General features: G+C 38.7%; 1 protein-coding gene across 4 annotated transcripts in view; it reads left to right on the forward strand.

Annotated features, from left to right (window-relative positions):
* Positions 1 to 14151, forward strand: part of EXOC4 (exocyst complex component 4) — an 831307-nt gene that overhangs the window by 387693 nt on the left and 429463 nt on the right. For all 4 annotated transcript variants that reach the window (XM_079931122.1, XM_079931120.1, XM_079931121.1 and 1 more), the window contains exon 10: positions 7837 to 7933. In XM_079931122.1, the coding sequence (XP_079787248.1) occupies positions 7837 to 7933 (97 nt within the window). The remainder of the gene's footprint in view (positions 1 to 7836; positions 7934 to 14151) is intronic.

Below are 14151 nucleotides of genomic sequence, written 5' to 3' on the forward strand. Positions count from 1 at the left end.
ATCCTGATTTGCTTGACTTGTCTGTAATAGTAAGTCATTGGAGGGTAAGAATAAGTATTTTGTCTTCTTCTTCTTTTAAAATTTATTTATTTTTATTTATTTACTTTTAGTTGCATTGGGTCTTTGTTGCTGCACACGGGCTTTCTCTAGTTGCAGCGAGCAGGGACTGTTCTTCGTTGCGGTGCGTGGGCTGTTCATGTGGTGGCTTCTCTTGTTACGGAGCACAGGCTCTAGGTGCGCGGGCTTCAGTAGTTGTGGCACGCGGGCTCAGTAGTTGTGGCTCACGGGCTCTAGAGCGCAGGCTCAGTAGTTGTGGTGCATGGGCTTAGTTGCTCCACGTCATGCAGGATCTTCCTGGACCAGGGATCAAACCAGTGTCCCCTGCATTGGCAGGCAGATTCTTAACCACTGAGCCACCAGGGAAGTCCTGTTTTCTTCTTAATCTAGCACCAAGCACCAAGCTCATGTACAGACCCTTGTTACAAGTTTGGTGCTGCTGGTAGCAGCAGCAACAGCACTAAGTCATAATGATAATTTGTGCTTTAAGAACAGGCATTTGCTAAAGAACTTAATTTAAATGAACACCTCTGGCATGGTGACAGCTGTGAATTTAGGGAACTCAGGCCATTCAGCTGGCTCCTAGACCTAATTAACGACCCTCTTTATTGATGCAATCAGGAGTTGCGTATTTATGGTACTGTATGCATTTTCTTTTTCTAAATTTATTTATTTATTTATTTATGGCTGCGTTGGGTCTTTGTTGCTGTGTGCAGGCTTCCTCTAGTTGTGGTGAGCGGGGGCTACTTTTCATTGCAGTGTGCAGGCTTCTCATTGCGGTGGCTTCTCTTGTTGCGGAGCACAGGCTCTAGGTGCAAGGGCTTCAGTAGTTGTGGCTCGCGGGCCTAGTTGCTCAGTGGCATGTGGGATCCTCCCGGACCAGGGCTTGAACCCGCATCCCCTGCATTGGCGGGCGGATTCTTAACCACTGTGCCACCAAGGAAGTCCTGTATGTATTTTCATAATCCTTAGAAAGTATTTGTGAAGCAGAATATTTGCTATAGAAAAGTTCACCTTCCAGCCATAAAAACGAATGAAATAATGCCATTTGCAGCAACATGGATGGACCTAGAGATTACCATACTAAGTAAAGTAAGTCAAAGACAAATATATGCTATCACTTATATGTAGAATCTAAAAAAATTATGCAAATGAACTTATTTACAAATCAGAAATAGACTCACCAACAGAGAAAACAAACTTATGGTTACCAAAGGGGATAGTGGGGGTGAGGGGCAAGGGGATAAATTAGGAGTTTGGGATTAACAGATACACATTACTATGTATAAAATAGGTAAACAGCAAGGACGTACTGTATAGCACAAGGGACTATACTCAGCTTGTAATAACCTATAATAGAAAAGAATCTGAAAAAGAATATACATATATAACTGAATCACTTTGTACACTTCAAACTAACACAACGTTGTAAATTATTTATACTTTAATCAAAAAAAAAGTTCACCTTCACTGTGGTTCTTTTTTATGTGGAAAACCATAATTCAAAGAGTCACGTACCGCAGTGTTCATTGCAGCACTATTTACAGTAGCCAGGACATGGAAACCACCTAAGTGTCCGTCGACAGGTGAATGGATAAAGAAGATGTGGCACATATATTCAATGGAGTATTACTCGGCCATAAAAAGAAACGAAATTGGACTTCCCTGGTGGCACAGTGGTTAAGAATCTGCCTGCCAATGCAGGGGACACGGGTTCAAGCCCTGGTCCTGGAAGACCCCGCATGCCGTGGAACAACTAAGCCCATGTGCCACAATTACTGAGCCTGTGCTCTAGAGCCCGCGAGCCACAACTGCTGAAGCCTGTGTACCTAGAGCCCATGCTCCACAACAAGAGAAGCCACTGCAATGAGAAGCCCGCGCACCGCAACAAAGAGTAGCCCCCGCTCTCCGCAACTAGAGAAAGCCCGCGCACAGCAACAAAGACCCAACGCAACCAAAAATAAATAAAATTGATTAAAAAAAAAATGAAATTGAGTTATTTGTAGTGAGGTGGATGGACCTAGAGTCTGTCATACAGAGTGAAGTAAGAGAAAAACAAATACCGTATGCTAACAAATATACATGGAATCTAAAAAAAAAAAAGGTTCTAAGGAACCTAGGGGCAGGACAGGAATAAAGACACAGATGTAGAGAATGGACTTGAGGACACAGGGAGGGGGATAGGTAAGCTGGGACGAAGTGAGAGAGTGGCATGAACATATATACACTACCAAATGTAAAATAGCGAGCTAGTGGGAAGCAGCCACATAGCACAGGGAGATCAGCTCCGTGCTTTGTGACCACCTAGAGGGGTGGGATAGGGAGGGTGGGAGGGAAACGCAAGAGGGAGGGGATATGGAGATATATGTATATGTATAGCTGATTCACTTTGTTATACAGCAGAAACTAGCATACCATTGTAAAGCAATTATACTCCAATGAAGATGTTAAAAAAAAAAAAGTTCACCTTCACTGTGGTTCTTTTTTATGTGGAAAGGCCAACTTTACATCCAGAACACATTAAAAATGTCAGATGAGGCATACTGCTTTCTGTGGTTCAACAAAAGTGGCCATCAAATTCTATACTATTTTCGTCTAAGCTCTTGGCACAGAGCATGCGTAATTTTAACATTTATACATTTAATATTGATTATTTTTAACTGAAAAATTAAGAGAAAGACTAATTTCCTGTTGTCAGGCTCTGAGTATTCTCAGCAATTTTTAAAAATTTCACTGCAATTCTATTGACCCTAAAATAAGACAAAAGTGTTTTAATTGGTCTCACTAATGATATTGACTAGTATGATGTTGCCTAAAGTAGCAAGTATAACATTCTTTTAATTTGAACCTTTTGTTTTTTCAGTTTATGTTCCAATGATGTGTGTGTGTGTGTGTGTGAGAGAGAGAGACAGAGAGAGAGAGAGAGACAGAGAGAGAGAGAGAGTGTGATCATTTAGATCCTTAACTGCTTGGTAATTCTAAAGGGAAAAAGTAGACAGTCATTTATTTGAGATGTACCATGTGTCAAATTCTGTACTGAATGCCCTGGGGTACGTTATCTTACCTAAACATCACCACAAGTCTCTGAAAGAGTTTATTGCAATCTGTGTTTTATAAATGGGAAAGTTGAGACTCAGAGAATTTAAATATTTTTATCATACTTATACTGCTAATAAATAGAGATCCAGGGTCTGACACAAATCTTTTTCATTCTTCCCACTGTACGGTATGTAGTCCTCTCAGGGAGAACATTCCTTTCCATTTCTTCCTGAGACTTTGGGTTTTTTTGTGTGTTTTATTAACATGACTATGTTAATTATAAACTACATCAAATTCTAGCTGGGAAGAATCAAGGAATATATAAGTTTAGGAGCTAATGACTTATAAGTAAATAAATTCTGAAAGAAGGGTCAGGCTGTGCGCACTAAGATGCTGTCATCCCCGCAGTCACTGGGTGGCCCTGGTGCCTTTTGCCAGTCACCTGAGGGAGCCCGTCAGCCATCGTGCTCCTTGTTAGGACCAGGAAATATGACTGGAGCATTTTGTCCCCTCCTTTCTGAACAATATATATTCTACTTGTAATATGGCTGTCAGTTCCCCTTTCTTTCCAGCCATCCATCATCCTTCAGCATTTTCTCTGGTGCCTGTCACCTGGCCTGGGACAGCAGGGATTACTGTGAGCATAATGAATGAAGGGGAGGGAGCTGCACCGGCCCATTCCCTGATCTTCTCAGGATTGAGCAACATGTTCCCTAAGAACATTCATGACGGCAGCTCCCAGATTACTTGATTAACGGAAGGCCTGTGAGGAGGGGCGAGTTTTGTTTCTCATGCAGAATATTGAAAAGCTAGAATAAACCTCAGAGGATGGAGACTCGCAGACCATACAGTCTTTGGCCATGACCTTTACTTGTGGTCCTGACAGCTTTATTTTCAAGCACTGTTTTCACTGGGTTGGTGCTGTTTATTAGTAATTTAGTTATAGCTAGATTTGGACTTAGTCTGTGAAGAGGAAATTGCATCAAATGCAGTGTTGATGGCGCTTGGTAATGGGCTTGGAAAAGCATACAAGGTTCCTGTAGATGGAATTTTGGTTGTAGGTTGAGGTAGGAAGGGAATTTTTCTTTTCTTTTCTTCTTTTTTTTTTTAAATAAGTCTGCCCAATCTTTACTTTTTTTTGCGGTACACGGGCCTCTCACTGTCGTGGCCTCTCCCGTTGCAGAGCACAGGCTCCGGACGCGCAGACTCAGCGGCCATGGCTCACGGGCCCAGCCGCTCAGCGGCATGTGGAATCTTCCCGGACCGGGGCACGAACCCGCGTCCCCTGCATCGGCAGGCGGACTCCCAACCACTGTGCCACCAGGGAAGCCCCAATCTTTACTTTTTAATTAGTTTAACCATACTGTGTGACTCGGTAATAGCCTGTATGTAGCTAACACAGATTTAGAACAAATGAAACTATTAGTTTCTAGCTGGATGCGTTGTCATCATGCCTTTATTTTCACAGCCAAATCTTCCTCCCACTGACATTTCTAGTGGCTGTTGTGCCTTATTTTTGGTATTTTGCATCTTTATTTTTTGTTATCTGTGTTCCCCATGTGATTGTCATCAACAAAAGTTGACGAAGCACATCTACTAGCTGTAAGCCTTTAGGGATACAGAGAGCATTGCTGACATTTGTTAGGTTCTTGGCAGTTCACCAAGGACTTGCACATATAGTTTCTCATCTAATTCTAATAACATTCTACTGAGTTAGGTCATCGTTTCTTCCTTCATTCATTCACCAAATATATATATTTTTATAAGTACTTTCTGGGATGTTACATTCCAAGTGGGGAGAAGGTTACATAAGAACTAGAAAACAAGTGACAGTAACAGAAAAGACCTATGTTAAGGTTATATGGTTTATTTTACAAAGTCACTGTTAATGGAGTTTTGGACATTGGGAGAGGGGCACTTGACAGTTTAGGTGTAGACCTGGGCCCTAAAGGAATGGTAGGAGCGGAGAGGTCTCCCCAGATAGAGTCCAGTGTGGACCAAGGCATTGAGGTGGTCATGCATACAGTGTGTTCAGTGTGCATGAAGATGCGAGTTTGGAGCTGGGGTAGTCAGGCCTGTATTTAATTATTGAGTATCTAAAATCAGAAAACTTCAGAATTTTTAGAAGCCATTGGAGACCATGCAGTCCCGCTCATCTGTCCTTTAAGGATGTGCTCATATTGAGTAGATAAAGTGCATTATTTCTTGTGTGTAGATTTATGTATTTTGTAGGAAGTCATTTATGTTGTTCCTGGAGTGCAGAATATAACCTGATTTCTTGGACACATGTGCACGTTTCCTTGGTGATTCAATTCTGACTCGATTTTACGATCTTAGGAAGAGAAGTGTTAGTAAAGAAGTTATTTTTATTCTTTATTTTTTGTTTGTAACCATACCATGTGACCTTTTGAGGAAGATTTTTATTAAAGGAGTAGCGCCTATTGTAGTGTTGATGCTCTCCTTTCGCTTTCCTTTTAACTGAGCAAAAATCACTGACTTAGCAGAACGCTGATATCTCCAATGCAAATATAATAATACAAGAGGATTTTTTTCCAAATGAGAACAAACAGCTCATGATTTTGAATCTAGAGCTGTACATGCCATTACAGTTTCTGTTTTTCTTAAGAAAAGCCATCCTTTGATTAGTTGGTGGAAACGACTGAGCCAAGTGGGATTTGTCTAGACTCTGATGCCTCTGGGAAGTCTTGATGATCCAGGCTATGGATTTCTAAAGCTTCACATGTTTTTATCAGTCAATTTCCAAGATACCTCAGAGACCATTAAGGCAGATAATATATCAGGTGAGATTTATGTTTGGTATCATGCAGAGAACTATAATTAAAAAGAAACTTTAATTTAGCAAAAATAAATGCAGTATTGTAAGTGTAGATTGCTAGGGTTTTGAGAAAGTCTATTAAATAGCATCTACCTTTCCTGTCAGAGTTCTGACACTATTATGAAATAATATAAGTAAGTAAATGGAAGATGAAATACCACTTTTATGTTGATATAAGCTAGACTGAAGGATGTAGCCTAGTTAAGAGAGCCAGATGAGTTTGCTGACTGAAAATCAAAATTAGACAAATGTACTTACTTACAGAAGGTACTGGACCACTTTATCCTTCTCTGACAAGGTAGGACCTTCATTGCTAAACTTGGTGAGACAATGCTGACTTTGTACAGGCATTCTGGTTTCTCAAGTGGAAGAAGGGGGTTGCTGAGCTCTGCATGCCCCGCTTTTTCTTCTCAATTTTACCAAAGGAGTTAGTTCACTTCCCTTGAGTGGGTAAGAGATGGACAGAGGCCAGGGATTACTTTAATTGAGCTTCATCCTAATGCATAGAAACATGAAGGCGGGGGGCGGGGGAACATTTCTCCCAACACCCCAGGATGTACATTTGTCACGTTCTAAACTCTGAAATTAGGATATATCTTAAATCAGTGACATCTTAATGGCTATCGACCGGAAGATAGTCATAATGAGTTGTTTTTGCCTCAGTACGTGTGAGCTGAGTGGTTATTCTTCACATCATGACCCTTCAGTATTTCAATTAGTGAACTTCTTAAGGACCATTTGACGAAAGAGTATTAATCTTGGTTGTTGTAAGAACACCTTCTCTTTAAACCTTCTAATACTATCAAGAACATGTCAACATTAAACCTTGCAGAATTGGTATCAGCAGCTTGGAGTAAAATACTGGATGTACTCCTTCAAGAAATCCACTTAGTGAAATTGTTTAGAAAACAAAGATAGTGACAAGTCTGAGCCATTCAGAAGAGCTGCACTCTGAATATTAACTAGTTTTAAGAATACCTTAACCAACTCACTTTTCTTAGGTTTCCTTATTATATGTGTATGAGAGGTTTTGGCTAAATACCTCTTTATCTTAAAAACCTTAATAAATCCTTAAATTTACTTATTTATGAATTATTTAACCTAGTTCTGTATATTTAAGCTGTAAAGAACTTTTCAATAAGAGAAAAAAAAGATTCCAAATAATAAGGAAGCATTGTATACTTTAGTTAGCAGGATTTTTTTTTTCTTGGTGTTACTTACAACGATAGTGTATCTTACAATTAGTGAGGTCTTAGATTTGATGAAGTATGCTTGGTTAGGTGCATGTGGGCCTCTGCTGCAACCTTTCGAGCCCTAGACAAGCCTGAACGGCACTTCTTCCTTACCCTGAAGTTTTTTTTGTTTTTTTTTTGTGTTACGCGGGCCTCTCACTGCTGTGGCCTCTCCCGTTGCGGAGCACAGGCTCCGGACGCGCAGGCTCAGCGGCCATGGCTCACGGGCCCAGCCGCTCCGCGGCACGTGGGATCTTCCCGGACCGGGGCACAAACCCGCGTCCCCTGCATGGGCAGGCGGACTCTCAACCACTGCGCCACCAGGGAAGCCCTCCCCTGAAGTTTTCATGTGCCATGCTGTACAAGGTTGACAGTGGTGATTAGAGATCAAAATTTTAGCCTTAACTGGGTTGTACCCTTGCATTGTTTCTTTAAATATAGTTATTCTTACTGTGCTTCCATGTTCTCACGCCAGAGTGAAAATGCGAATCCATTGCTTATTTAATGAGGAAGACTGAATCAAGTCATTCAAAATAAAATAATTTTGTAAATATTAAAGGCAGCTGTTTTCAAAGATGATCTTCCTTGTGATAGTGTAACATACATCTGATAGGCTTATTTCTTTGCAAAAGTTCTGATAAGCTAATCTCTCTCTTATTTTTTTTCTGAAAGGGGGTCCTGATGACAACTTAATTGAAGGTGGAGGAACAAAATTTGTCTGCAAACCTGGAGCCAGAAATATTACTGTCATATTCCATCCATTATTAAGGTAAGTCAAATCCTATGTACTTACTGAAGATCAATATTTTCATTATTTATGCTAATGTACTGAATGCCAGTAGGTCAGTCAGCATTGAAACAAGTCATAAAAAGAACTTTTTCCATTTTATAGGACCTCACAATCAAAGTTCGTCAATAGAAAATTAATGTCAACCCTACTAAGTAGCTACTTGGTTTCAGGAGTAACTATTCATAGATACATTTATTTGATTTTCTTTCTTAACTACTCCCTGTCCCTGTCCTGTTCCTTGTCACTATCCCTTAACTATTTCAGGGGTTGGCAAACTATGGCCCACAGGAGAAATTTAGCCTGTCCCTTGTTTTTCTAAATAAATTTTTATTTCCAGAGTTAGGCTCATCCATTTATGTATTGCCCATAACAGTTTGGGGGCTCTAGTTGCAGAGTTGAATATTTGCAGCAGAATCCCTATGCCTCACACAGCCTAAAATATTTACTTACTGGCCCTTTACAGGAAAAAAGAGCGGCACCATGATCTGTCTGTTTTAAACTCATGACTCAGATATCCTTTGAGAACTGGCAGGTCTCTGAACAAATATGATTTACAAAAACTGAAAGGCATTAATATCAATCAAATATGTGGTTTTATATATTGAAGGATAAAACTTGTTAGTGATGAGAATGAAATCTATTAAAATGCTCAGTTTGTTGTGATACTGTGATTTAAGAAAATAAGAATCTGTGATACTTCCATTTAAAAACCTTCTAAGCCCTGAATACCTTTAAAAAGATACTTTTGCGGGGGGCGCAGGGAAGGGGTGTGGTTATTCAGTGGATCTCAAGTGTCAGTTTTATAAGATGAGAAAGTCCTACAGATGTTACACAATAATGTGCATATAGTTCACACTTCTGTACTGTACACCTGAAAAAGGTTAAGAAATGGTAAATTACATGTGTGTGTGTTTTTAAATTTATTCATTATGGCTGCGTTGGGTCTTTGGTGCTGCACACGGGCTTTCTCTAGTTGCGGCGAGCGGGGGCTGCTCTTAGTTGCGGTGCGTGGGCTTCTCATTGTGGTGGCTTCTCTTGTTGTGGAGCACGGACTCTAGGCTCATGAGCTCGGTAGTTGTGGCTCGTGGGCTCTAGAGCGCAGGCTCAGTAGTTGTGGTACACAGGCTCAGTTGCTCCACAGCATGTGGGATCTTCCCCAACCAGGGCTCGAACCCATGTCCCCTGCATTGGCAGGCGGATTCTTAATCACTGCACCACCAGGGAAGCCCAAATTACATGTTATGTGTTTTTGAGTACAACAAAAAAGGGTACTTTGGGGACACAGATATACAATATAATATTAATTAATTTATAATTAATTTATAATTAATCACCTAGGTAGATAGATTAATAGTAATATTAATCTATCTACCTAGGTAGATAGATTGATAGGTAGATAGCGTGCGTGTGTGTTTTTGATTATTGGAGTTAGCATGAATGTCATAGAGTGAAGTAATTCTGTATTTCTTTTCCGAATATTTTTTATCCTTGAGAAATGCACAAAAGTTGGCCCACCCATGTCAGTTTGATGTGTGCATTGGCATTTGGCAGAATATTAGTGTGAGTGTTCACAGGTATGTGATATTTTTATACCGATACATGTTTGTTCTTAATGAGCTAAAGCTTATATAGACATTTTGAAAGATGCTGGTGATTAAACAGTCTAGCAAATAACATTGTAGGTCATACATTATTCACGCATGGGAGGAAATTTTGCTGTCTTACCGCATTTTTATGAAACAATGGTTTTTTCCTTGTCCTCAGAATTATGAAAAATATTGCTATCTTTTCAGACTGTTTGACCTGTGAAGGCCTGTGAAGCACTTGAGTGGCGGTATATTTAGATTTCAAACCCCACATTTGGGTCACTGCTTTGGAATTTATATAATAAATGTTAAATGCTTTTAGTCTTCAAACTAAGTAACGTTTGGAGATTATAAATTTTTTTTCTAAGCTTTCTCTTACTTTTGTATTTTCAAAATATGTTGTGTGATATATGCCCGAACACTGATTGCAACTAACTGGCAATTTTATGTTAATGGAGTAAATTGGAGGGTCAGTCACGGTTCCAGCCAACATGTCAATGCACATTTCAGCAACAATGTGAAGACAGGTAAGAGAAGCCAGTCTAGTTAGCAGAAAAGGGTAGGCCGGTCCTTATGAGAAACAGGAGGAAGAACTGAAAATCTTAGTGAAAAACAGAGGATTTGATATCTAATTTCAAATATATGTGCCACTTAAAAGAAATAAAGTGGTTTTGTTTTTTGTTGTTTTCTAAATCTGGATTAGAGCTAGTTAGTTGGTTGGATGGTAGAGAGATTTGACTCTACATAATGAGAATTTTCTAATGAGTCAGGCAATTCAAAAATAGGGAAGTTTTCCTTGGAAGACAGTATCGTTCCTAGAGACGCTTAATCAAAAGATGCAGTTAACAAGATGCTGAATTGTGAGGTCAACATTCTTTAAATATATGATTGGAATTCTTTATAATATACTCTGCAGCTTCAGAACTCTGGATGGAAGTGTTTCTTCCAATCCTGCTCATTTGGATTCCTTTTTTATGTTTCAGTTTAGTGCTCATGATTATCACTGACCAGGTCAAGGCCTAGTTGACCAAGGCTGTGTCATTACAGCTTTGACTTTCTTCTTTCTGACACAGAGTAAGAGAGACACTCAGACCATGACTGTACATAGAGCAATTATTAGAGTCTCTACAATGGAGTTCCTTCTACTGTCTGTCTTTTTTTCTTCTCTGCTCCTGTTTTTGTATTTTCCTTTTTTTTCCCTTGTGCCAGTAACTGGTACATGTGATTATAAGTTAACCCTTACAGTGACTCTTAAGGCAAAAAGAAGGCATGCTTGCTTCTGCTGTAAAGCTAATATGGGACTAAAACTATATTCTCAAGTAAACCTAAAATCATCATGACTGCTGCCACGATTTTGACCTAGATTTAAGCTGATATTCTAGTTGCAGATTTTCTTCTCATTATCAATTAAATTTTCTAATGATCAATTAAAATTCTTGGAAGCGTACATATGAAAGACTGTAGAGGAGATTCTTTTCAGAGCAAAATGTTTACATCATCGGTGTGTTGCTTTTTATGTATTCTGAACATGTATTTGTCTTGGACTGTAGTAGCCAATATACGCTTATTCAGCGTTCAATGAAATAGGTTTCTGTCCAGCTGGAGGCCCATTTACATCTGATTTTGAAACCTAAATTGATAATGTAATTTGGTGTCAAAAATAACATAGGAATACCTAGAGGAAAAACGTGGTCTCTCCCTTTAATAACTTATATTCCTTCTGGGTGTTGGCTATACACTGTTTCTCTGTATTTTATTTTACCCTTTCCTTTGCTTCTCAGAAAACACTCCTCATCCATTTTGTTCTCTTATTTCTGCTTTGCGTACTTTGTTATAGGGTTCTTGCTTGGTCATTATCAACTTTCTTACATTCAGTAATTGTCATTTGAACATTTAATTATTAATACCACCTACTATTTTTTTTTAAACACGTCGTACAGCAAGTGAAATATTTTCCATTTCATGGTCAAGAAACCCTTTTAATTTCCCTTTTGTAGTTCAAAACAAACAAAAAAGAAGCCTCAAACTAAGCACAGTATTTTTTTGAGACTTTGTTATTTAATAAGTGAGAGAGGAGTGTTCTTTGATTCAAGCAAGAGAAGCAAGAACAACCAGATTTAAAGAATCAAGGTGGAAGTACCATAAGAGAAGGTTTAATTTTTAATTACCTTAATTTAATGTTTTGGTAAGAGCATTGGTTTTGAACTTGGAAATGCTGGGTTTGCCCTTTCTTTTCTTTTGCAATTGCAATAGATACTGGAGTTTTTGATGTCCTTGAGTGAGTAGTTTTCAGTACTCCTGGGAGAATTTTAATTACTTAGTGATTATTATTATTAAACTCATTGCGTATTCTTTAAAGCCTATTCCTGTAAGCTACCACCTTGTAAATAGGTAAGAAAGTATTTGACACGTAGGAAGAAGAAAACGGTGTAATGCCAGAAAGTTTCTAGGATATCGCTCCTTAGTGAAAGAATATTGAAGTATTTTACTTAATTGGGCTCTATGAATTCAAAATCTGTAAATATTTTGAAAGCTAATCATCTTTTTTTTTTTTTCTTTTTCATTCTTATTGGGATATGACATATTGGGTTGGCCAAAAAGGTCGTTCAGGTTTTTCTGAACATCTTACAGAAAAACCAGAACTAACTTTTCGGCCAACCTAATACATTAATGTGTCCAAATCCTTACATATATATTTTCATATATTTGTATGCATTTTTACATATGTGTCCCAAAATGTAACCATGACCGAGGTCAATATATGAAACACTGATATAGATCATTTGCGGTGCCCCAGAAGATTTCCTCCTATTGACAGTTGATCCCTCATAGGTAGTCATTGTTCTTATTTCTTTGGTTGTAGATGGATGGGTTTTGCTTGAACTTCATCTGAATGGAATACTACAATAAGTCCTCTTTGGTGTCTGGCTTCTTTGGTGTAACATTATGTCTGTGTCAGTTACCATCTTTTTGGAAGTAGTAGCAGTAGTTGGTTTCTTTATGTCAGTCACTGTACCAGTATACCACTGAAATTTGCAGTTATAAAAACACAATATTTAATTACTGTTCTGGAGTAAATGAGAACTTTTTAGGATTTTATGGTCTGAAGACCTGCTTACAATTTAAACTCCTTCAAAACAACTTTTCAAGAAATCTTTTGCTTTCCTATCTTGTGGGACCAAGGAGCCACCCACGCAAGTAAGAGATTGTGGGGACAGCTGGGGCGTGGTCTAGCTAGGTGGGCTAGGTGGTGAGCCAGGGTGCCCGGAAGCCAGACTACTTAGATAATGAATATATACTGTGTCCTTGGAAGTAAAAGCCTGGGAAGATAAAATTAATTGACTCTGTATTTCCCAGACTTTGGGATTTATGAATCAGTCAGTGAAAAAATAATTAGAACCAACATAATTTGCCAGTTTTAATAAAGAACAAGAATTTCAACACTAAGAAAAGTAAAAAGTCATATAACCCAGAATTAAGAATTATCTTTCTCACAAAAAGATAGTTGGCAACTTAAGTCAGCATTCTTAGGCAAATATTAATACGTAGGAATATCACAGCAAGCAATGAGCAGGCTGAGGCCCAGCTGAGAGGCTCTACCATAACTGTAGAGAGGAGGTAAATCATGTGGTTCTGGTCCATAACGGACAGTCAGTAAAAATGTTTTGAACAAATGAGTCATTGGCAAGTGGGTAGGCAAGTTTTAAAAGCACAAAATAAACTTGATCGATATTAAGTATTCTTTTAGTAGGTCTTGGAGTCTTGCATTTTAATTCTTGCTTATTAAAAGATACGTGTTTTTAACCTCTTTATACTATCTTGAGCTTATTGTTAATTACAGTTATTCATTGCCTTCACTCTAGCTACTCGGTTATTAGAATATAGTATATTCTGTCCAGTCACGTTTGTCATAGCCACTTTGTTTTCTGAGTTTTAATCCATCTGCAGCCTCTCCTGTGGCCACGAGAACTCCCTGTCAGCAGAGATGCCTGCCATCCCCGGGCAGCTCTCTTGCTGTGCCCAGTGTGCTTGGGGTGCTGGCATCAGCAAAGCCATCAATATCTCGTTTGCGTATTTTATTTATTTTTTAAATGTCAGAGTGGAAATAAGGATAGCAAAGAAAATTGTATGAAAAGAGGCTACTAAATCGATTCTTTCAAGTGAAATTAGAAATGCTGAGCGGGTTTGATAGAGGTGCATCGGTGCTCAAAAATGCATCTGAGCGAATCTACGCTTCTTTCTTATTTTGAAGCTTTCAAGAAAATTGAAATGAGGATTTCACTGAAGAATAAAAAGGACCCAACATCCTTCTCTGAAAGTTGGAAGCCCTATTCTTTATAAGCCTTAATTCATTACATTTTCTCTTTTACATATTTTTGATTGATGTGTTGATTTTTCAAGATGCAACTCCCGACATTCACTAGGAGTTGAATGTACTTAAGATAAACTGAAATTTCATGGAAAATTCTTCAATTTAATCATATTTTTCTGTTAATTACTTTTTATTCATTTACTCCTTTTTTTCAACAAATATTTATTGAGCGATTCACGTGTGCCAGACATTGTCCTTGCCTTTGTTCCTTATTAAAGCATTGTAGTAATTTGAGAATA

The sequence above is a fragment of the Stenella coeruleoalba genome, assembly GCF_951394435.1.
Source record: "Stenella coeruleoalba genome assembly, chromosome: 9".
In the NCBI taxonomy this organism is placed as follows: domain Eukaryota; kingdom Metazoa; phylum Chordata; class Mammalia; order Artiodactyla; family Delphinidae; genus Stenella; species Stenella coeruleoalba.